Source organism: Phalaenopsis equestris, unplaced genomic scaffold (genome assembly GCF_001263595.1).
Source record: "Phalaenopsis equestris unplaced genomic scaffold, ASM126359v1 Scaffold000876, whole genome shotgun sequence".
NCBI lineage: Eukaryota > Viridiplantae > Streptophyta > Magnoliopsida > Asparagales > Orchidaceae > Phalaenopsis > Phalaenopsis equestris.
The window spans coordinates 59,861-82,743 of NW_018165316.1; the positions used below are offsets into that span (position 1 = coordinate 59,861).

At 35.2% G+C, this 22,883-nt stretch overlaps 1 protein-coding gene across 1 annotated transcript in view; it reads left to right on the forward strand.

Moving 5' to 3' along the window:
- Window positions 1-22,883, forward strand: part of LOC110032039 (probable DNA primase large subunit) — a 62,176-nt gene that overhangs the window by 18,036 nt on the left and 21,257 nt on the right. The window contains exons 14-16 of the mRNA XM_020735545.1: window positions 8,565-8,624; window positions 13,643-13,717; window positions 13,802-13,887. Of these exons, the coding sequence (XP_020591204.1) occupies window positions 8,565-8,624; window positions 13,643-13,717; window positions 13,802-13,887 (221 nt within the window). The remainder of the gene's footprint in view (window positions 1-8,564; window positions 8,625-13,642; window positions 13,718-13,801; window positions 13,888-22,883) is intronic.

Genomic DNA, 22,883 nt, shown 5'->3' on the forward strand with positions numbered 1-22,883 from the left:
TTCGACGGTGTAATTCCTCGAAGTATTAAAATCCTCTGCAGCTCCGTGGACGTAGGCAAATTTGTCGAACCACGTAAATTTGTGTGTCGCTCTGGTGTTTTTTTTGCGTGTAATTTTTCTCGTTCCATTTTTCACTTTATTGCCGTCGTTTTTCACAATAGTGTGGTTATCCTACCCGCAGGCCTGACATATTGTTAAACAAAAATGGAGCAAACCTGATTTTGGCACCGTGGCCAAAATCCTCTGACGCAAATGTTCCAAAACTTTGAAAGCACTGTACTTTTGTTGTAAAAATAAGATTCAGGAGTTGGGGAATATGAAGCTGTGGTTGGAAGGTGAGATTCTCAGTCGATAGGAGAAACTGTCGGTCGCGGGACTTTCTTAGGAGGAGGCTATGCATCTGTGGTAGGTTAATGAGCTGAACATTAACATGACCCGATTTAATTCTTGGTGGCAGCAACCAACAACATGCTAAGGTGAGATGGACTAGTGAAGAAGATTCCAACACCCACTTCTTTCACACCATTGCTTCTTCCAGAAATAGAAAAAATCGGATTCTGTGCTTGAGTTATGACAAAGAATCTAGATTAGATGATCATGATCTTATTTGTGAGAGATTATTGACTTTCTTCAAAACTAAATAACAGAAAGGTGATATCATCATTGAAAATTGGTCGGATGTTGGGGAGAAGGCACGCAAGTACATGCATACTTTGATTCCTTATCGAGATTACAGATGCTGAGGTGTGGGACATTGTGAATTCTATGGGCCTAAACTGATCTCTGGTGATTGATGCCTCACAACTTTTTTTTTTCACAAATATCTGGCACATTGTGGGCGAGGATGTTATTAAGGCAGTTCGGGAGTTCTTTGTTACTGATTATGTGGAGTTGTAGTGGAAGGAGACCATTGTGGTGCTAATCCCTAAAGTTCGTGGTAGTAGATTCTCCAACCATGTTCTGACCTATTAGTCTCTGCTAAAAATCTTACAAAATTTTGACGAAAGTTATTGTGAGAATACTTAAAGGGATTCTCCCATTTATTACTGTCGAGGAACAAGGGGCCTTTCTTCCGACTCTATCGATCTCTAACCATTGTTTGCTTGCGCAAAAAGTTATCAACAAGTTTAAGAACTCCACGGCCAAGATGGGGCTTATATCGATCAATGTGGATATGGAGCAGGCGTATGACAAGATGAGTTAGAGCACCTGCCAATGCATCTTTTTAAAATGGGCATTCTGAAAAAAATTTGTAGATGGATAATGAATTGCATTGAAAGTCCAAAATTTACCATCATGATCAATGGCTAATGTACTGAATGGATAAAAGCGGAGTGTGGGTCCTGACTGGGCTGCCCTCTTTTCTTGCACTTGTTTATCTTGTGCTTTGAGTTGCTTTTTTTTGCCTTAGCTCAACACAGGCAACAGGTTAGCTTATCCCTAACGAGAGGAGGCGAAAATGCGTCCCACCTTTATTACGTTGACAACATTCTTCTTTTTGTTCAGGCCAACACAACCAAATCTAAGATCTTGAAAGCCACTTTGAAGAAGTACTGCTTTTGGACTGGACAATGTTCTGTTCGGCCGATCAACTGTCGGGTGGATACAAAGGCAAATAACTAATGTGCTTCAATGCAGGAGGGTGGAGGAGTTGGAATATCTCGGTATCACGCTTGTGTTAAAGAAGCTTGAGATGGGAGATTTTTCTAAATTGCTAGTGAAAGCTGCGACTAAGATCAATGCTGGAGGAATTCGACATTTGTAACTTGCCGGTTTGGCTACACTTGTTAAGACATGCTTGGTCTCACTGTTTATGTATCTTATTACACATTCTGAGGCCCTGTTGGAGTGCTCAGTGAAATTGAAGCTAAATGCAGGTTGTTCTTGTGGAAGGGGTCAAGCACTAGACATGGGCTACAATATGCTTGCTGGGAGAAGATTTTATCAATCTACGACCTTGGGGGGCGAGGTTTCCATGCTGCTAGGACGTGGAGATGCCCTTTACGAGCAAGATTTGCTTGGGTTTCCCTTGTGAAGCCCCACAACCTTCTCAATCGGTGCCTCTAGGAGCTCTATGAGGACACTCCGAATTGCAGTTCTTTGCTTGGGGGATGTTTGAGATCTTGGAGGATCATTTGTGACGGGGCGACTAGTCTCCAACTACTCATTCGATGGAAAGTGGCAAATGGCAATCGAGTCTTGTTGATGGAGTTGGCTTGGATCCATGATAGACCCCTCTTGAAGTGGCCAACTGTGGTTGACTGTATGGCTACAGAAGGCCTTGAGGTGGCCGACTTGATTTCCGGAAACATTTGTGATGTCTCGAAGCTGCAAGTAATTTTTGGACAACATTTAATAAGCTGATTTTGAATGTGAAAATCCACCAGGAATCAGTAGACGATCGACTGAAAATCTCCACATCCTTCTTGGGTTGATCACTTACATCCCTTACCTAAGCTACTGCTTTTCAGAACCGTGGAGAGCCATTTTAGTGGCTCACGAGACTTGATCTATAGCCAAAGGGTGAAATTCTTCTGGTGGCATTTGTTTCTCAATGCATTTTCTACTAATGTGTGGTTAGGATAAAGGGGGTTCGGGGATGATAGAAGCTGCCCGCGGGTGTGTTTCGGCAAGGAAGATAGAGAAAATATTGCGATTAAATGTAAAGTTGTGGGAGAGGTCTTGTGGGTCCTCGATACAGGGGGCATTAACCGCCCATGCTTTAACACCTTTGAAAACTTTACTCGATAGCTCTCCACCATCAAAAAGAAATTTATTCCCCTTTCTTCCATTTTCTGTCATGCTGTCCACCAATTTCGGCGCTCTCAAAATGAGAAGAATCATGGACACTGGTATGCTACTCCTACCATTATGGCTACCACTGTCTTCAGGGCTCTCCCCAAGACTCACCTGGAGCATTGGGTTACTGCTCAGTCACCTAGACTCTATTCCCTCTCTTGGTGCCTTCCCTCTGGGTTGGCTTAAAATGAACGTAGATGATGCTCCTCTACAGGATTACCGTGCCGATACTGGAGTCGTTATTAGAGGTGAGATTGGGCATCTTCTTTGTGCGGTGGGGCAACATTTGGTGCATTGGGATAGTGGCCTTGTGGAGCTCGAGGCTTTACTTTCAATACGAACCATCATGAAGCCTCTGAGATGGATGTCAAGGGCATTATCATTGAAGGGGACAATGAGAATATTATTGACTTTATGAGGCATTCTACGGAATGACGAAGCTGGGAAGCCAACACTGAGCTTTGTGCCGCCTTTTTGTTTCTTACTTCTTTTAGACATGTCATTTTTTATTTTGTACCTTAGCAGCTTAACTGAGCTGCATTTTTATGACCAAAGGGCTCTTTTAGATAGTTTCTCTTTTAATTTGGTGTCTGAACCTTAGATCTTTTTGCTATTCTTTGAGAGGTCAGGGCCTCTTTTGCTCAAGCATAAGGACTTAGTTTTTGTACTTTGTTTGTACATATTTTATGTTTAATGCAAAATTCACACCCTTCACATAAAATCCCCATGAAATAAGTATTTATTTTTAATTCAAAGTTAGCTCCGTTTTCACTCTTAAAAAAAATGGAAATAATATCTAACTAAATTTTATTAAGTACTAACGTAATATACCTAATTTTGTATGTCCCTTTTTTCAAGTATTTTTGCCAAATTACAATTTCTCAAAACTACATCCTCTTCACCAAATAAAGTCAATGCATCCATTTTTCTCTCATTGGGAAGCAATTTGGCTATTCTCATTTCATGAAACAAAAAATAAATGAAAGACCATATTATTTATCTTCTACCCAAGTAAGTTTCTAACCTTACATTCTTAATATGTTTTAGCCATTGAACCCTTTATAATCTAAACCCTAATTTTATCAATGAGCCTTGAGGAAGTAATTACAAGAAGAATAAGGCTATATTGATCTTCTTCATCTGCCAATGAAGATCATCTCTTGCAAGAAAAAAAATTACCCAAAGTTCATACAATCTACTTCAATAAATTTTGAATAAAGGACCTTTCTATTAGAGCTGCATTTTTTGGAGACTCACGGTTAGGTTGTTTGATAGATGTGCCATAAATGATTTTTTCCCATTTTATCCATCCCTCTATTGAATTCGTATCATCTATCTCAAGAAGGAATTCCTTTTGCTACCTCTTTAGGATTGCTTTCCCAATGGTATGGATTTCATTACTTTTGTACTTTTATAAGGTAAAACTCTGTTGTGTCTTATTTATCAAATGTATAATGGATAAATAAGTACAATATTCTCATTAACTATAGAGTCTTCATAACTAGGTGTTTTCTACTGAAACTCCCCATCAATCCTGAGGTGTATATCAATTTGATGCATTTTTCATGATTGACTCAATGGTAATGAATCCAATTTAGACATAAGTGTTTATTGAACTACATGGAGGCAGTTCCTCTATACAACTCTTATTAGTTTATGTATTGGTTAATGATTTATGTAAGTTGGCCGTCAAAGAGACTCAAATGAAATTAACATGCCTTCTATCCTATGCTTTATTTTATGTTTGGCTTTACAAATGATGTGTGCTACTGAACTCTTGATTCTTATATTAGTTCAATGATAAAGGGTCTTCTATCGATGGAATTGTTGATAACATTAGTCCTTTCTTTGTGCTTTGTTTAACTTATTAAAGGGATGCATGCATTTCTCTAGTCTTTGATTGATGCTGTACATTTGTTGAAGGAAGTAGAACTGGTGATTTAACTTCTTATACCATCGGTAATAATACTCCTCTCAACTTGATGCCAATTTGAGCAAAGGGAATTTCCACGGTTCTACCTTGGCTTGTCAACTTTTTGAGAAGATGGCTTTGAATTGGGCCGCTTGAGATATTGAGCTTGAGAGACTGAATTTTTTAACTTTGATATTCGAACTTATGAAATGAGCGCCTTCTTATTATGATCATTTTTTTTGTTTGGTAAGTATGGTTTTTCATAATTTAGTTGTATTTGGGTTGGGCATATCAAGTTTACCTTTACCTTGGTCTTAGTTTTTGAGTTGCGAGGTTGTTGCAACTTTACAATTTGATTGGTTGAAGTTCGCAAACTTTAGATCTTGGTTATTTTTTAATAGTTTGGTGTGCCACGAAACACCACCGTTTGAACATTTTGGGAAAACTTGCTTCATATTTATTTCATGTGAGGATTAACACCCTGTAATCATACAAATATTTACTTTTTTGTGTACTTTATGTGGGCAAAGTGTTTTTTTTTTTGTATGTGATTTTTTTATATAGTTTTTTTTTTACAAGGACCTCTTTTTTTACAAGGCACTCTCATAATGGTGTCACCAAGGCAAGTATGTCCTCATTGGGATCTAAACATAATGTCTATCTCTCTCTCTCTCTCTGTATATCTATATCTATCTATCTATATATCTATGTATGTATGTATGTATGTATGTATGTATGTATGTATGTATGTATGTATGTATGTATGTATGTATGTATGTATGTATGTATGTATGTATGTATGTATGTATGTGTGTGTGTGTGTATGTATGTGTGTATGTATGTATGTATGTATATATGTCTGTGTGTGTGTGTGTGCGTACATCAATAAGCCTTATCAAGCAAGAAGAAATCATAGTTGACACACACACACACACACACACACACATACATACATACATTCATATAAAGAAGAAATCTTGTAGTCCAGGATTATTTTTTATCACCTTCATAATTCATGTACTACAAGAGATCCATGGATTATTGGTGCAACACGATAAATCAAATGATAGCATTCTTTGCCAGCAATTCAAGTCTTTGGAGGCAACTAAGATTTCTTCTTGCTTGATAAGGCTTATTGATGCACAAACAAAATATATTTTCTTCTCATTGACATGATGTTTTAAAATCTGTCTCATTCTCCTATTTCATGTTTCTATGTATTTTTTCTTGATCAAGCTTTGGCGTTGCCTTTAAAATTCCAAATCATTAGCATTAACAATACTAAGACTAGATGATCACATTGTTCTGTTGTCCTTGCCTCTACTAATTTTTATGATATTACCTTCTTTTCTGTGAAATTCCTTTAAGTATTTTAGAGCTTTACTTCTTATGTAGAGAATTTTGCTACCCATTAATGGCCTTGGAATTTTTCATTTTCATTTTTTGATAGAGTTTGAAACATTCAATATTTGGCCCAAAACAATATTGCTGAGTATAATGTTTAAGCAAAATTTTATAAATCAACGTATTGTAAATATTAATTTTTTTGTGCAATTATATACATAGCACTCGAAACTTTGCTATTTGCAATACTAGAACCCTCATTTATCCGTTTTTTAAATTCTCACACAAATTATAAAATTTAAGATTAAAGTCGACCTATATTTTTCATTTTTTATAAATTTGCAATTATTTGATAGTGGCATGTATAAATGCACCAATTCGGAAGTTCAAAAAGATAATGGTACTAGTTTTATGAATAACAAAGTTTCTGATGCTATACATGTAATTATCCTTAATGTTTAAGGGAGCCAATCAAGCATTTAGAGTCCTTGTTTTTCAAAATGTCCATTTTGAACTAGAACACAAGCAAAAGCAATCTAAAAATACTAGCAAGAGCTATATCAATTCACAATATTTGTTTGAATATGTTTTCTATGGAAAAAGCACCTTATGGTTCATAAAATAAGTTTCAAACAAAGTAAAATTATCCAAATCGGGGTGATTTACAGTTCTTGGTTAATATCAAGAAAGGAAGCTCATTTTAAAACCGTGATAAAGCAACCTTAATGTTGTATGTACATTGAACAAATATTCACTTAACCACTCGTTCAATTAATGAACGGTTATGTGTGAGAAGTTAAATTTGTTCACCTCTACATTTCCTAACAAAATATGCATAGAAATTTTTTTTTCTCATGGGATCAAAATGTGAATGGGAGGCAGAGAACATTTCTGAGGATAAAATCTTTTTGTTCAAGAAGAAAATAGCCTTCATGCCCTTAATGATGATTGCTCCTTTAGATCCATAGTCGAAGTCCTTAAATTCTAAGAAGTAAGCGCCTCAAAAAATTACTACATGTATGAAGGAAATCACTTCTTACCATAATGAGAGCTTGAAGTAACGTTACTCTAAAGATTCAGCCATTGGCAATGACCAACATGAATGGCTTTGACGAAGAACCTAGAACCCTCTCAAGTATGATGAAATAATGGTGAATATGACCCATGAAAAAGGATAAGCAAATCCCATTTTTTCCCCTTATTCTTTGGTTGCATCAATGAGAATATCAAACAAAGTACTTCCTTAGGTAATGATCATTTGTTGGAGCCATGATTCGTAGGTCCTTGAAGAGGTTAGGTTGATGGGCCCGGCCTTGACATGCTTTCTTGAAGATGAAGGGCACCTCTTAATTTTGAATTTCGTACCTACTCTAAGTTGAGGGATGATTGGTCTGCACAACTCCAAGACCATTTCTCCTAAAAATAGCAAAGGCACAGGCATCATTGTCTGGTAATTTACTTTGGTATGAGATAATAAATTAACACCTAAAATCCTAGCCTATCATTTTGAATATTTCAAAGTTCAATATGTTTCTGAAGTTATTGTTTTTGATCCCATAATATGAATAGCATCTTATATATATGTACACCCATGTAGACATTAAGGCATGCAGATTTGTATGCTCCGGCTTATGCTTGCAATCTAGAGTCTTGCTACAATTCACTCTTTGTTGTTTTTTATTCGTACATTAAATTTGCTCATGTTGCTGGTGATTTGGGGTTGAAAATGCATATATTATACTTTATAACAAACATATGTTTTTCTATTTTTTAAAGTTTTTTTCCAAAAAGTAACGGGTTTGTTGTTTTTTCTTGAAACCTTGAACCTTAGTTCAGTTATGATATTATGGATGGGTTGAAGCTAGTTATTGAACATCCTATTATTTTTTGGCTTGTCTCCTTTGGGTATTGGGTTTATTTTCTTCAACGAAGAACTTGTGAAGAACTTTTTTTTCTTAATAATTTTTCCTGTGTTCATTGAATGTACAATCTATTGATTTCATAAAAGGATTTAGATCAGACTCTTTATGGCTGTGACCTAACTTTGACGCAAATATATGAATTAATAAATTCTATGGCTTTAACCTATTTTTAGACTCAAATAATATAAACTAACAAATTCAAGAGTGTTATTTCATGTTTATTAATTTATTACATTTGGTATTTTCAGTGTTTTTATTCCACTAAGTGACATGTTTTTTTTTTTTTTTTTTTGGCAAATTTCAGCCATTTGTTCGATTAATAAGAAATCATAATTTTTAGATGTAATGCTAATGCTTCCCTTCTTCAACTGAACTTTTATTTTGCTCTTTTAGCCTATAAACATGTTGCATTCTGTTTCATAATTTGTAGTAGTTGAGTTATAAAATTGAGCTATTTATTTGAGAAAATCATTGCTAAATTTACTTGCATATTTTATGAAAAATACTTAATTTAGTTGACTTTGTTCAGAAGTTCAACGAACTTTGCACTTTATCAAATTTTTATGATGATTATTTGTCTTATGCAGGGTGTAGGGTTGAATTTAGAGAATGCGCTTGCATTTTGGAGAGCTGAGTTCTCACAAAAGGTTCTTTTGTTCTGAAATGTTTTTTACTATTAACTTTTCTTCATTGACGTGTTTGTAATTATTACAGCAAATGCCATCATTGGCTACAAGGGAACTTAATGTGGCATTTAGATTTTGACAAGAATCTCATCAGCTTTTTTTCATTGGTTATAGGTTGCTTAATTTAGGTGTATTTTCGTAAAATAGACCCTCAGTAATTAGGATAAGGCTACTGGTTATGATATTTTTTCAGAAGCTGTAGATGTCATTCTGTTTTTAGGGTAAAGGTATGCCATTAGCTTGATTTTCTGTATGTTTTTTTTTTGGTTGAAACATTTCTTCTTTCTACATATGGACTAACTCAGTTAATGATATTTTAGCATCAATAATGTTTAATTGGAAGTTTGACAATTAGCATTATGTATTTGATGTTTTAATACTTCTTGGTTGGTACTCTCACAGGTAATTTAATGAAATTAGTTGATATTATGATTTATAGAAATTTAATATCTTATATATTCAATAAACTAAATGGGTTGTAGAAAAGACTAAGAAGAATGATAACTTAGGTTTTAAATTTTGGTATATAGGTAAGGGTCGCACTAGAAATGGTGAAGGTGTAATTATTGATAAAGAGTTTGAAAAGATAATGTTGTAAAAATTGATATAATTGGAGATAAAATTATAGCTCTTAAGATTATTGTTGGTACTAAGATTTTTAATATTATAAGTATTTATGCTCCTTAAGTAGGTTTAGATATTGGTTCTAAAGAAAAATTCTGGAATAACTTTGAAAACTTAATATAAATGATATCTCTTGAAGAAAGAATTTTTATTGGAGAAGATTTAAATAGATATGCCAGTAGAGTGGTTGAAGATTTTAGAAATTTTCATGGTGGCTACGGTTTTGGAGCAATTAATGAAAATAGTAGAGACATATTAAATTTTGCTTTAATGTATGATTTTGTTATTGCTTATACTTTATTCAAGAAAAGAGATGAGCACATTATTACTTATAAAAATGATTCTAATAAAACAAAAATTGATTATTTTCTTATGAGAAGAAGAGATCGCCGAGAATGTAAAGATTGTAAGGTCATTCAAAGTGAGGATTTAAGTACTCAACATCGATTATTAACTCTAAATTTTAAGATGAAGAGTTGCAAAATAAAAAATAATAGGAATCATTGTTGTAGAATTAAATAGGGGCATCTAAAAGACACAAATAAAATTATTTTTATGAGTAAACATTAAGATTTGGGATGTTCATAAAGAAGCAAATTATATATGAGATAAAATAACAAATACTATTAAACACGTGACAAAATATGTACTTAGAGAATTAAAAGGGAAAATTTCTATAAATAATAACAGTTGGTGGTGGAATAATAATGTCCAAGAAAAGATAAAATATAAGAAGTTATGTTGTAAAAATTAATATAAATGTAAAAGCTTAGAGAACTGAGAAAAATATAAAATCATTCGTAGGGAGTCTAAGAGAACAATCTGTGACTCTAAAAAATATGTTTTTAGTGATTTTTATAATAGATTAGATGCTAATATGTATAAACCAACCAAATAAAGAGAAAAAAAAAAGTAAATATTAAGCTCAAGTGTATTAAAGATGAAAATCAAACAGTACTTTTCTTAGAAAAAGATATTCAAAATACGCGTGAGTTATTTTGATAAATTTTTTAATGAAGTTTTTGAAAATATGATTTACCTTAGTGATCTTAATATCATTAATAATAATAAAATATTTTATTTTTACCATCGCATTAGTAAAAAATAAGTTGAGAAGGCTTTAAAGAAAACAAATGGTGGAAAGTCTGCAGGACTTGATGATATCCCAATTGAAGTGTGGAAATATATAGGAGATTTGGGAGTATTTTGGTTTACTAAACTCTTTAATATTATTTTAAAAACTAAAAAGATGCTTGAGGAGTGGAGGAAGAGTATTTTTGTCCCTATTTTTAAGAATAAAGGGGATGCATAAGAGTATGCAAATTATAGATGAACTAAGTTGATGTATCATACTTTAAAATTATGGGAGAGGACAATTGAACATAGGATAAAACGTATTATAAAGATTTCTTATAATCAATTTGGATTTATGTCTGGCAGGTCTACCATGGAAGCTACACATATTGAGTGGTTTGATGGAGAAGTTCAGATAGAATAAGGAGGTCTAAATATGATTTTTATTGATTCAGAGAAAGTTTATGATAAGGTTCCATGAAATATCATTTGGAGAGTTCTAGAGAAGAAAGGTGTTGATATGACATTCATTCAAGTCCTTAAAGAGTTGTATACTAAAGCTATTACTTGTGTTCGAACAGAAGGAAGATTGGACAAATATTTTCCTATTTCAGTTGGATTATATCAGGGTTCGACTTTAAGCCCATATCTTTTTGCTTTAGTTATGGATGCTCGTACTGGAGGTTTACAGGAGGATGTACCTTGGTGTATGCTTTTGTTGATGGTATTCTGCTTGTGGACAAGAATAGAGAAAAAGCTCAAGAGAAACTTGAATGATGGTGGTCTACATTGGAGTTTAAAGGCCTTCGTTTGAGTAGAGCTAAAATTGAATACATGGAATGTAATTTTAGTAGTAGTAGCTCTAGTGATAGAGTTGTAACTATGGGTGATCAAATTATTAAAAGGTGTGAATGCTTTAGATATCTTGAGTATATTGTACAAAGTGATGGTGATATAGATGGGGATGTTATTAGTAGATTTCAAGTTCGTTGGTTGAAGTGGAGGAATGCTTCAGGTCTATTGTGTGATAGAAAAGTACCACTTTGACTGAAGGGAAAATTTTATAAGATGGTGGTGAGACCTGCAATGCTCTATGGTGCAGAATGTTGGCTAATGTTGGCCTTTAAGAGAGAACCATAAAACTAAGTTCAGTGTTGCCAAGATGAGAATGCTAACGTGGGTGAGTGGCTTTACACTTGGAGGAAAAATGCGAAATGATTATATCCATGATAGGGTTATAGCTCCAGTGGCATACAAAATTGGAGAGTCGTCTTAGATGGTTTGGTCACATTAAACGTCGACCATGTGATGATCCGATTAGGACGGTAGATGTTTTTTATTAAACCTATATTAACAAAGGCAGAGGTAGACCTAGAAAGACTTGGATATATTGTATAAAAAATGATCTTAATTTATTAAAATTAAATGAAAATATGACACTCAATAGGACAATGGAGAAAAAGGATTCATGTAGCCGACCACACTTAGTTGGATAACTGTTTGTTGTTGTTGAATGCTTTTTATTAGGTGGATGTAAAGTCCTCGCTACATCTGTGGTTCTTGATTTTGATTTTAATTGATATTTTGTAGCCCAATCTGTGTCACAAAGCTATTTAAGTTTTCTTAGACAGATCGTTGTTTCTTTCTTAAAGCTTATTGTACATTTTTTATATTTTGTTTTGTTTAAATGTGGGAGATTACATTCAAGGATTAATCTTTGTGGTAGATTTTTCTTTTCCCTTTTCCTTATGCTATTGTAGACGAGTTGCAACTGGATTGGTAACTATGATAATGATTGATTTATCTGTAAGTTCGAGAGGAAATGGTACCATAATAGTGGCCAGGCACTGTGTTTCCAAGACAATTTCTGCCTGATTTTTTTTTTTTGCTTCACTTCCTGGTTGTAGTATTTTTCCTTAAGTTCTGATGATTTGTTTGCACCCTATCATACTAGCGTCTTTAACAGTTGTTTCCATTCTTTAATGTAATTGCCTTTACCGTATTTATTCCTCCCACATTTTTGCCCGACTCTTATCTTTACCCTCTCATTCTACTCTCCACATTGCATTTTGTCTGTTCTGTGTTTCCTCCTACGTTCCATTTTCAATTTATAATTTATTTGACTTTTTATGCTTACATTTTGAGTATGCTTTATTTTTATAGCTTTACTTCAGTATATATGCTATTTGGCCTATCGCAGTTTGGCCAATTATACGGTCAACTTTATCAAGAATCTCTTGCCTAGAGATTCTGGTTAACCTGATGAATGCATTCTATTTATGTTTAACACAGCCTCTTTAATATAATATTAATCGCTACTTTTTTGAATTTACAAATTATTTTGATCTCTAACACTTTTCTGAATTTTCAGAATATCTTGATTTCAAACTCTTTTGAACACAACTGTAAAATAATAATTAAAGAAAAGAATGATAGAGAACTGATTTATTGTGATTCATAGTTAATCATTAAGATTTGGAGCAAAGGAACTAATGAAGACTTCAATAGAAAAGTAATGTTATTGGTTTTTTTATTTCTTTTATTTAGTTTTTTTCCTACTTTTGCTTTCTGAATTGCCAAACCATCGGGTGTCTTGGTTAAAAACATTGTTAATTCTTTTAGGTTTGTTGACCTGTACTCCTTTACAGATAATATTTGTTATTTTCCAGTGCCGGTACTCTTTGATTTCAATCAAGACAAACATTGGTATGCATAAAAATTTGTTGCATTCCTATTTCTTGGTTAATGATAAGGAGGTGGATAGACTAATTTCTCCTAGTGGATTTGGTATTTATGAGGATAGGGATTGCCGTATTTATTTAGCTTCTTTTATTTTTTAGTAAAGTATTTTTATTTGAATGGATGGAAGGGAAGGCTTCAGAGTTGAAGTTGAAAAATGAGATCAAGAATGCTGAAATGATTGAGTGGGAATGCTTATAATTTTGGGTACTAGATGATGAGATCTTTATTATTTGGTGGGCGAATTTTCACATGGGGCTGCTCCTAATTTGATTTATAGATAAAGAACTAGTTAATGGAGTTTATTAGTGAAATCGTCAGTTGTAGTTATCTTGCTAAGTTTTATTGTTTATTTCTATGTTGGCCTCAAATGGTTTTCTAAAATGATCGAGGGTAATTTCATTTACCCTGTTAATTACCTTACTCGCTAGTTTTTTGTAATTTCTGTTCCGGTTGCTTTTATCCATATTTATTAGGCTTTGGAAATACCCTCCATTGGTATTCAACACAAAATAGTCACAATATTTTTGTTGTTTGCTTAGGTTGGAAGTGAGCGATTTGACAAAGAGTATGCATACTCAGTACGTCATAACTATGGAAAAGAAGGAAAGAGGACGGTGAGTCTCGTGTTATTGCCTACTGGAATACAGCTTGATTTATGTGTGCATATGGGTACAAATGTTGCTGCTTGCTTGACTCAGGATTATACACCGTACTCCTGTCAAAAGATAATTTCTACTACTCCGACTGTTGGTGATTATCATGGTTGCCCTTACCGACATTTCAGGTATGATTTCATGCTTATCTTTTCAAAGATTACCTTTTATAAGAGTAAATGTGATATGCTGTTACATTTGTATGGCTGTTAATATGCTGATTTCTATGGAAGACTTCTTTATTTATGTGGGTTGGCTTTTGCTTGTCATACATTATCATTTTATACATATAGAATATTCAATTTTGACGTAATGTTCTGGATTCTATTTATTAAAGCATTCTAATAAGTTGCTCCTTAGGTTCTATTTCATGTGGCTATCTTCTCATTAGAGAAACAAGTACGTTTATCCTGTTTAAATTCTCAATTAACTTGTTTCCTAAGATTACTTTGATCTAAAATTTGTAGATCTTCAGTTGATATTTCTTAATTTTCTTTATTTCCTAAGATACGAGTGTAGTTTCTCCTTTACAAAAAAAAAAAAAAAAAAAAAAAAAAGAAATTTGTACTTGATAGTACAATAACACTGCAACCAACTTGCCCAGTTACGACTTTATATTTCCTTCTGCAATTATTGTGTTTATGCTCTTTTTCATGAGATTTTTTCTTATACAAACTAATATAATGGTGATTTTATAGTTGAATCAGATGCAATATTATCATCGCGCTTCGGCATCTTGTTGCAAGTATTTTTTACATTTAGATGATGTTATGGGCATTGATTGAAGTGAATTCTTTAATATTTTTTATGATTCATCTTAGTTATGAGGAATAATATATTTGTAAAAATTAAGATTGAGATCATTTTTGATAATAAGATGAACTTGAAGCTGGATAGAGGGTTGCGGTATAGGTTTAAATAATGTTTGATAAACAGTTGAAAGAGCATAATCCGAAGATGTTCGCGTTATGTCTTAACTATATTTGAATATGGTTTAAACTTGATGATTTTAACAATAATGAAACCTTGTTCTAATATTTTTGAATCAGGTTTGAACGAAGTTCAAATGTTGTTAAAACCTTGTTGACCTTTTTAGGAACCTTTATTTGAAACTAATTCAATTATTTTCACTTTTGATATGAAAATGTTTGAGTAGGTTGAACATTGTTGAACCTTGTTGAAATCATCTATCTTTAATTGGTGATGATACCCTTGAAACACTATTTAGATCAGTGAGATTTTTTCTGGAAGTTTCGGTAAGTATTTAACTTGAACTAAAGTTAAAACCACATAAAGCACTTAAAAATAGTTTTAGGCAAAGCCAACCTCACTAGTAATAATGATCATAATTCTTGGATAATAATATAGTTATTAAATTCTCATTTCAAATTGAAAACTGAAGTATAAGCAGTGTTGTGCAACATTTAAAAAATTTCTATTATTATTATTATTATTATTTTATTGTAGGTTTTTGAGAATTTAGCGGAATACTTTATTGATATGAAAGGGGGTATAAATATATTTTTCATGAATCCTGAAATAGGAAAGACAAAATACCTATATCTCAAAGACTACAATTAATCAATTTTTAATAACTACCCGGAGATAAAAGGAAAGATATAAAATAGGAAAAACATAACACCTATATATCCTAGATTTCAATTAATCAATTCCTATTAACTACCCGAACATAAAAGAAATATTATAAAATAGGTAAAACATAACACCTATATCTCCAATATTTAAAATTAATCAATTTCTAATAACTACCCAAAGATAAAAGAAAACACATAAAATACGATGTACATTAAATATGAAATAAGAAAGAAAGAAATAAATCAATCCTAATAACTTCTAACACTTCCTCTCAAGTTGAAACATAAATATCAATCATATTCATCTTGGATTTAAAATAATCAAATAATGGACGGAAGATGCTTTGTGAGGTAGAACTTGAACTCTTAATTCCCAAGAGCATTTAGGGATTGTTGATTGTAATTGTCTTTTACTGTAGTTTCTGTAGGTTCGCGGAAGGATGTTACATGTAATGTTCTGTAAAATTGCAGGGAAGTGGACAAGCTACAGGGAAGCTGTAGGGTATAACCTGCAAGGAAAAAACTCTGGAGGAGGGATTGATGTAGGAAAAGGCTCTGAAGGAGGTCTACTGTAGGAAAATGCTCTAGAGGAGAGATTGTTGTAGGAAAAAGCTTAGGAGGGTTTGTTGCAGGAAAAAATAAGACTAATACGACAAATGAGAACAGAGGAAGGCGTCATCAATGCCAATATCTTGGGAAAAAAGAAAGGGACAAAACAAATAAATAAATCATCAATGAATTCCTTGACGGATATTAGAGATTGTTGCTCTGGAGAACCTACTAGAACTAAGCAGCTTATTCCTCCTGACTCTCAATACGGCCCATTGAGTCGGGAATAGTCCGAGTAGAGGTTGGCTGAAATGTTGTGGATTACGAGGCCGTAGCGAGACCTTTAACAGTGGAAGATTTGGCCGAAGAATTATTTGCTTGTTTTTTTGCAGAGTTTGTGGTGTTAAGGTTATCTAGTTTGCGAAGGGATTGAGATAGATTTCGAATCTCCGATGGAAGCAAGAACAACGTCGGACAAAAGCTCGGAGGTGGAGTAGTCAGCCATGACTCCAATGGAGCTAAATGAGAGGATTGGACGTCGAGGCATGGAAGAAGTCGATCCCTGCATTTGCCAAGGAGGGACATAGATCTGACAAGCAAGAGGAATATCCTTCGACAAAGATTTGTGTCTTCAATGAGACCGACAAGTCTCCACAGCCTCTTGAAGCGCAACAACGACGGAACTCTAGAATCAGAGGTCGTTCTTGAAATCCTGCTCAATTTTGCGGACTAGATGTTGGAAGGGAAGCTTACGAACTAGGAGCCCCGAGCTCTTCAGGGACGTCCTGATCTCCCTCAGCCCAACTGCTTAGGGATGGAAACGGTAGGGTTTTAGCACCCTACCGGTCACAGCAGCTGACTTCCTGGCCACCTTGGTTGCTAGCTGGTTCCTTGGGGCATTGTTGCCGGTGGAATTGCAAGCAGTTTCCTTTTCACTCCCATCAAAGTGGTTTGGGCTTAGGCTCAAGAGGCCATGAAGAAGAGGTTCTCACGAGAAAAAAAAAAGAACTTGTTGCTTTTGAATTGCAGAGGACTTCTCATGGTTGTTTGTTGGCAAAAGAAATACTTATTGGGAACAAGGCTTGCAGAAAGAAGATCTCTTGTGGAAGGAAAAAATCCTGGTGGCAGTTGATCGCAGAGAAAGAGTGGTGTAGAGAAACTGCAATCAAGGACTGTAATGAAAACTCCGGCCAGAGGAGGGCCCGCTGTAAAAAAAAATCGGCTGCAGGGTGGAGTTCTAACAACTAGAGGATTGCAGGGAGAGGAGCTCTGATTGCTAGGGACCTATAGGGAGAGAGTTACAGTAGTAGTTCCAGCGGCTAGAGCCTGTAGGTAGAGGAGTTCCAATGGCTAGAGACCTGAGGGGAGAGAGTTTCGGCGGCTAGTTCCTGTAGGAGGGAGTTTCTGCACTAAAACTTGCAGGGAGAGGAGTTCCTGCTCCCAGAGTCTGCAGAGATAGAGTTTGTCGGCTGCGAGGAATAAGAAGTTTCTTGCGGTAGGAGGTCTTGTTCTTCGCCAGAGACTCTAAGGCTTGTTTCAAGACTCTAATACCATATCGATTTGGAGAATTAGCGAAATACTTTATTGATACGAAAGGACTGTATAAATATAGCTTACATGAATCCTAAAATAGGAAATAAATAGTACTTTTTTCTTCAAGATTATATTTATTCAACTCCTAATAATTACCCAGAGATAAAAGAAAAGACATAAAATAGGAAAATTTAAAACCTATATCACCAAAGATCAAGTCCCAAAATTGAAAACCTGCAGCTCAAAAACTGTGAAAACACCAAACAAGCAAGAAAACAAGTGAGCAATAAAGATAGATAATACTCCACAATCTTCCAATCTCCTTCCAGAAATGCATATAACAAATAAGGAGTCACGGTCCAGTCCAAAAGAAAGAGTGAAAGCCTCGTATAAATTTGAAGCCATGAGCCTCCATGTCGAAAATAACAAGCCCATTCACAGAAAAAAAGGTAGAGCTGGAGCAGTGAGGTTAACCTCCAATATCCAATCTCACCAGTATTCCCAGTTTAACCTCCAATATTCAATCTCACTAGTATTCCCATCTGCAACGCCACCAAAGTGTATTAGAGTCAACCTGCCCAACCGTAGCTAAAGTAAGGAGCCCTGGGCCTCCCAAGTTATTCATCTCATATGAGGCAATGGAGCCATGGGCCTCCATGCTAGTATTATAAAACCATCCACCATATGGAGCATAAATAGATGCCGCCTGCTCCATAGAAAAACAAGCAACCAAAGCACCCAGAGATAAATAAAAAGGAATAAAAACAACCCAAAGAAGAGCCTGAGCCGAAACAAACCACCCAGCAAAAGAAAATAAGTTAAGAGGAACCATCCCTACGAATATAAGGAGCATCGATGTTGTCACCAACCAACAGAGTGTGTAAAGAGGAGGGATATATCCCACCCTACAAATATCAGTGGAGCTACCTAAATTAACAAGCCAATTAGCAGGTTGGTTCCCCTCCCGGTAATTGAAACTCCACATGACATTCATATTGGAGATTAAACCTTTACTCTTCTTTATATAATAAAGGATATCCTAAGAGGCATCGACACCATTTGCCAAAATATCAATCAAGATGCGATTATCACATTTAAAAATAATAAAATGCCAGTTGAGAGCGTGAGACATAACAGCAGCCGTTAAAATGACCCTACCCTCAGCCTCTATGGGAGTATCAGCATATGAAGGAGATGAGAAGAAAAGAATACAGATCTCTGCATAGTTTCTAGCAATTCCCCCACAACCAGAACTGTTGGCCTTCCAACTCCCATCCGTGTTAAACTTAATAAACCCCATAGGAGGTGGCCTCCATCTAACCAAAATCGGTGGATGAGGGAGCCTCCTCTCATCCAAATCCGTATGCTCCATAGAAAGAAAATAATTGATGCATGAAAAAAAACTTTTTTTAAAGCTCCTCATTCTCCACAGCTTATTAATATAGACAATAATATTAGTAAAGACCATCATACTCCGAATGACCTTACCTTTATGAATAATGTCATTGCGAGCTATCCAAAAAAACCAACATACGATGTACGGGTAAATTTGCAAAAATGTTTCTACTTACGGTCCGAATTGCAAATCATGGTAGTGAGCAAAAGATTCCTCTCAGGGGTGACGATAGTACCAAACCACAAACCAACCTTACTCCATATAAATAGTGAAAAGGGACAAGAGAAGAAAATATGCTCTATAGTCTCCTCCTTGAGAGAAATGGGTCTCCCCAACTTTTTGTTGTAACAATTCCTCCCAATGAGAGACATCTAGTAATTCTTTATTGGCTTCCTGTAAATCGTGGATGATATCATTAGTATTCTCATCAAGAGCGTTAAGCATACTCACCCTATGTTCGACCATTGTGACTCTAGCATGTACATCACCAAAAACATCTCAATTCTAAGACCTTAGAGCTGCAGCCAACTTCTTATGCAATTTCCAAAGAGTGTACCAAGCATTACCCACCTCCTCACATTTCCAATTCCCAGCAATTAATCGCAAGAAATCATCATGTCTAGCCTAGACATTTAAGAAACAAAAGTGATAAGTAGAGTATAGGTGGAAACCTTTTTAAAATAATTAAAGGATAAGAGAAGTGGGCTATGATCAGAGTGAGTTCTGCAAAGTTGTTGAACCTGCGAAAACCCATAAGAGAAGATCCACAGTTGATTAGCAAGGCGTCTATTAAGTCGTTCGAACAACTTACCCCTTTTCCAAGTAAATTTAGAATCAATGAAACCCAAGTCAAAAATGCCTGCTAAAGCCAAAATTTCATTGAATTTATCAGTTAAAGTGGTGTCAAATCTCCGACCACCTAATATTTCAGATTCGTGCATCACCATATTGAAATCCCCTTCAACCATCTAGTTTTGATTGATAGAAGAATCCATCTCCGAAAGTTTGTGCCAGAGATTAAATCTAGCAGCATTAGAAGTCCCGGCGTAGACAAAAGTAAGAAATCCTGAGAAAACATCTATAGAGAAAAGAGTATGTACAAACTGTCTATCATCAGTAATGACATTAACTGTAATATGCTTCCTCCAAAAAAAAAACCAAATTTGTTAGAGCAATTAGCAAGAAAAGAGAATTCTTTGAATTTATCCAAGATACGGTCATTCGGAGAGGAGTCCAAGGGTTCCAAAATAGCAAATATATCAATCTTATGAATCTTTGTCATTAATTTGAGTCTACCAAGGGAGTGAGGATTCGCAGCTCCCCTGATATTTCAAATAAGAGTGTTAAACATGAGTAGACATATTACCCTTCCTAGAAGATCTAGGTCGGGTCCGTCCATTTTCTCCATCTGAAAAGAATTGATTCATCTCTAGCATATTATTCCCATTAGTGTGATTTTGCACCTCCTCTTGAACTCTATTTCTCCTACGGTACTTTTGTACATGTCATTCATCCCTTAAAACTTTTGAAATATCTTCCAAAGAAGTGTCAGAGAATGATGAGAATAGATAAAATTGTTATCCTTATTCAAAGCGTCAGGGAGAGAAGTTAGGAAGAACGAGCCCCCTCGGTAATAGAGATGATGATAGGAGGGTCCAGAGCAGGTAGTACCTGCGTAGTATTCTCATAGTACCTGTGTAGTATTCTCAACCGGGGCAATAGCATTAGAGAAGGTAGGATCTTAGTTTTTATCAGCATTCGAAATAATAGGGAGAGAGGCAGAAGCCCCCTCAATATTGGAAATATCAGGAGGATTCGAATCAGATAACACCTCCTCAATTCTACCCTCGACAGGAGCCGAAGGGATGATAGTGGGGTGGGACACAACTGCTAAAGGATCAGCCTGAACAGCCGCATCATTTTCAGGAAGTATAGTTTGCTCCACGGGCGGTTGTTTCCTACCACCCCCTTTCCTCAGTTCAGGATGTAACTTGAAACATTGATCCTGATCATGACCAAACATTCGACAATGTGTGCAGTAGGATGGGTGTTGTTTTAATAATACCTGTTGCTACTAACCAATGTGCTCCGACGCAATCCAGACCTCATCAGGTGGAGGTAAAATCACATTCCGTTCAATTAAAACTCTAGCCATAGAAAGTCTCATGAGATTATTGGTGGGGGCATCTAATTTTAGAGGTCTGCCGAACATAGCAGCTAAAGAGAAGAGGATTTCGTGATTGAAGAGATGAACTTTCAAAGATGGAAATCTAAGCCAACTGGAATAATAGGAGTCTTTACTTTGGGATCAAAATTTGCTGACCATTTTAATACCTTCATACCGCAGTCCTTAAACCATACCAAAAGTTTCGCAAACAGGCGCGTATAGTCTTCTTCATTAGACAGTTGGATCAAAATTTGCCTTCCATCCAAGGGACCTATCTTTCATTCTCTCGTAAGCCTCGTCAATTCAAAGTATTTTCGAAGAAACTCCAATTTTGGAAACACATAGAGGAACTTCCCTACTAGATGAAGACGGCAGGAGGAGGCGAGTTCACCGTTCTCGGCATCAGAGAGAAAGAGAGCAAGCTTTCCCCCTTTCCGGCCAGGACATCGAACGAAGGAAGCATCGGAATCGAGCGCGAGATTGTCGTAGAAAGCAGAAGGGAAGTTTGGAACACCATCAGCGGCAACACTAGCATTAGAACGAAGCCTTTTAGCAGTGTCACCACGACCGCCGACCGTCGCACCAGCGTACGAACGAGCCATGACGAACGATCACTCGTGTCGCCATCGAATCGCAAACCCTAGCAGACACGGAGGCCGAAACATCGTGCTTGTGTGTGTGTTATATATCAAAAACTTGGCTATAGATATAAAAAACATAGGGTTGTAATCAAGACGAGTCGAGCCGAGTATATGATAGTTCAGACTTGGCTTAGTATAATTATAAGTTATTCATGTTTGGCTTGACCTTTGTTTAACTTTCATATATTGATCAAACTTGACTTTCTTTTTTAAAATCTTTTAATATTTGAACTTGATTTGCTTATAAGAAGTGAAAGAGTATTTAAACAAGCTAATAAACGAGCTAAAAATTTAAACGTGTATCAAGATTTTCATAAAAAAAATTAATAAATAATTTTATAAATTTGATCGCAACTATTAATTTGCAACTATTAATTTATTGATTATTAATTTATTGATTAAAAGCTCTAAACTTTAGAATATCTTAAATCTCATTTCTCTATTTTGCCATATCTTTGACTTAGAGAATTATTTGTGTAACATTTAAGCAAGTGTAACATTTAAGCAATATTTAACCTAAAACCTACAAAACAGTTTAAAATGACAATTTTAAAATCTATATAAGCTTAATATTTGACTATTTATATATTATATATGACACTAGCTATCATCAAACTATCAACAAATAAGTTAATGTTCTAATTAATTATTTTTTTTAAATAATATATCATATATGATGCGAGCTTTCATCGAGTTTAATTCGAGTACTTAACAAATTACTTGTTGAACAAAAAGAGTTTGTTCGTGAACATAAATAAACAAGTTCGACCATGTTCATGTTTAGTTCATTTAAGCATTAAATTTTTAAAAATTGTTCAAGCTTGTTTATTTATTAATTTGAACAAACATGATCGAGTCTTAATTAAGCCGAGTTCGAGTTGTTCATCGGGTGCATTGGTTCAATTACAACCTTTTATATAGACACACCCAAAAATGGTTTGCACGGATCTCAAAGCAGCCCGACGAATCATATCAAATGTTAATGTTTGGCCCAAAAACTCAAGGTCAGTTGGACGACCTGAGATCGACCCAACAAAGACCCTATTGACCGTATGAAAGCGGAAAATCATGTATAGCAGAAAATTTGAAAATCTATAACTTTGCAACCCCAACTAGTCAGAGCCGATTTTCCAGCCTGTCGGCTATCCTGACATTTCCTTAGCGAAGTGCCGGTCTCTCATCATCTCTTTAGTAACCGATCAACCATCTAGGACTGGCCAGTCGACCATTTTTAGTCATCCACTCA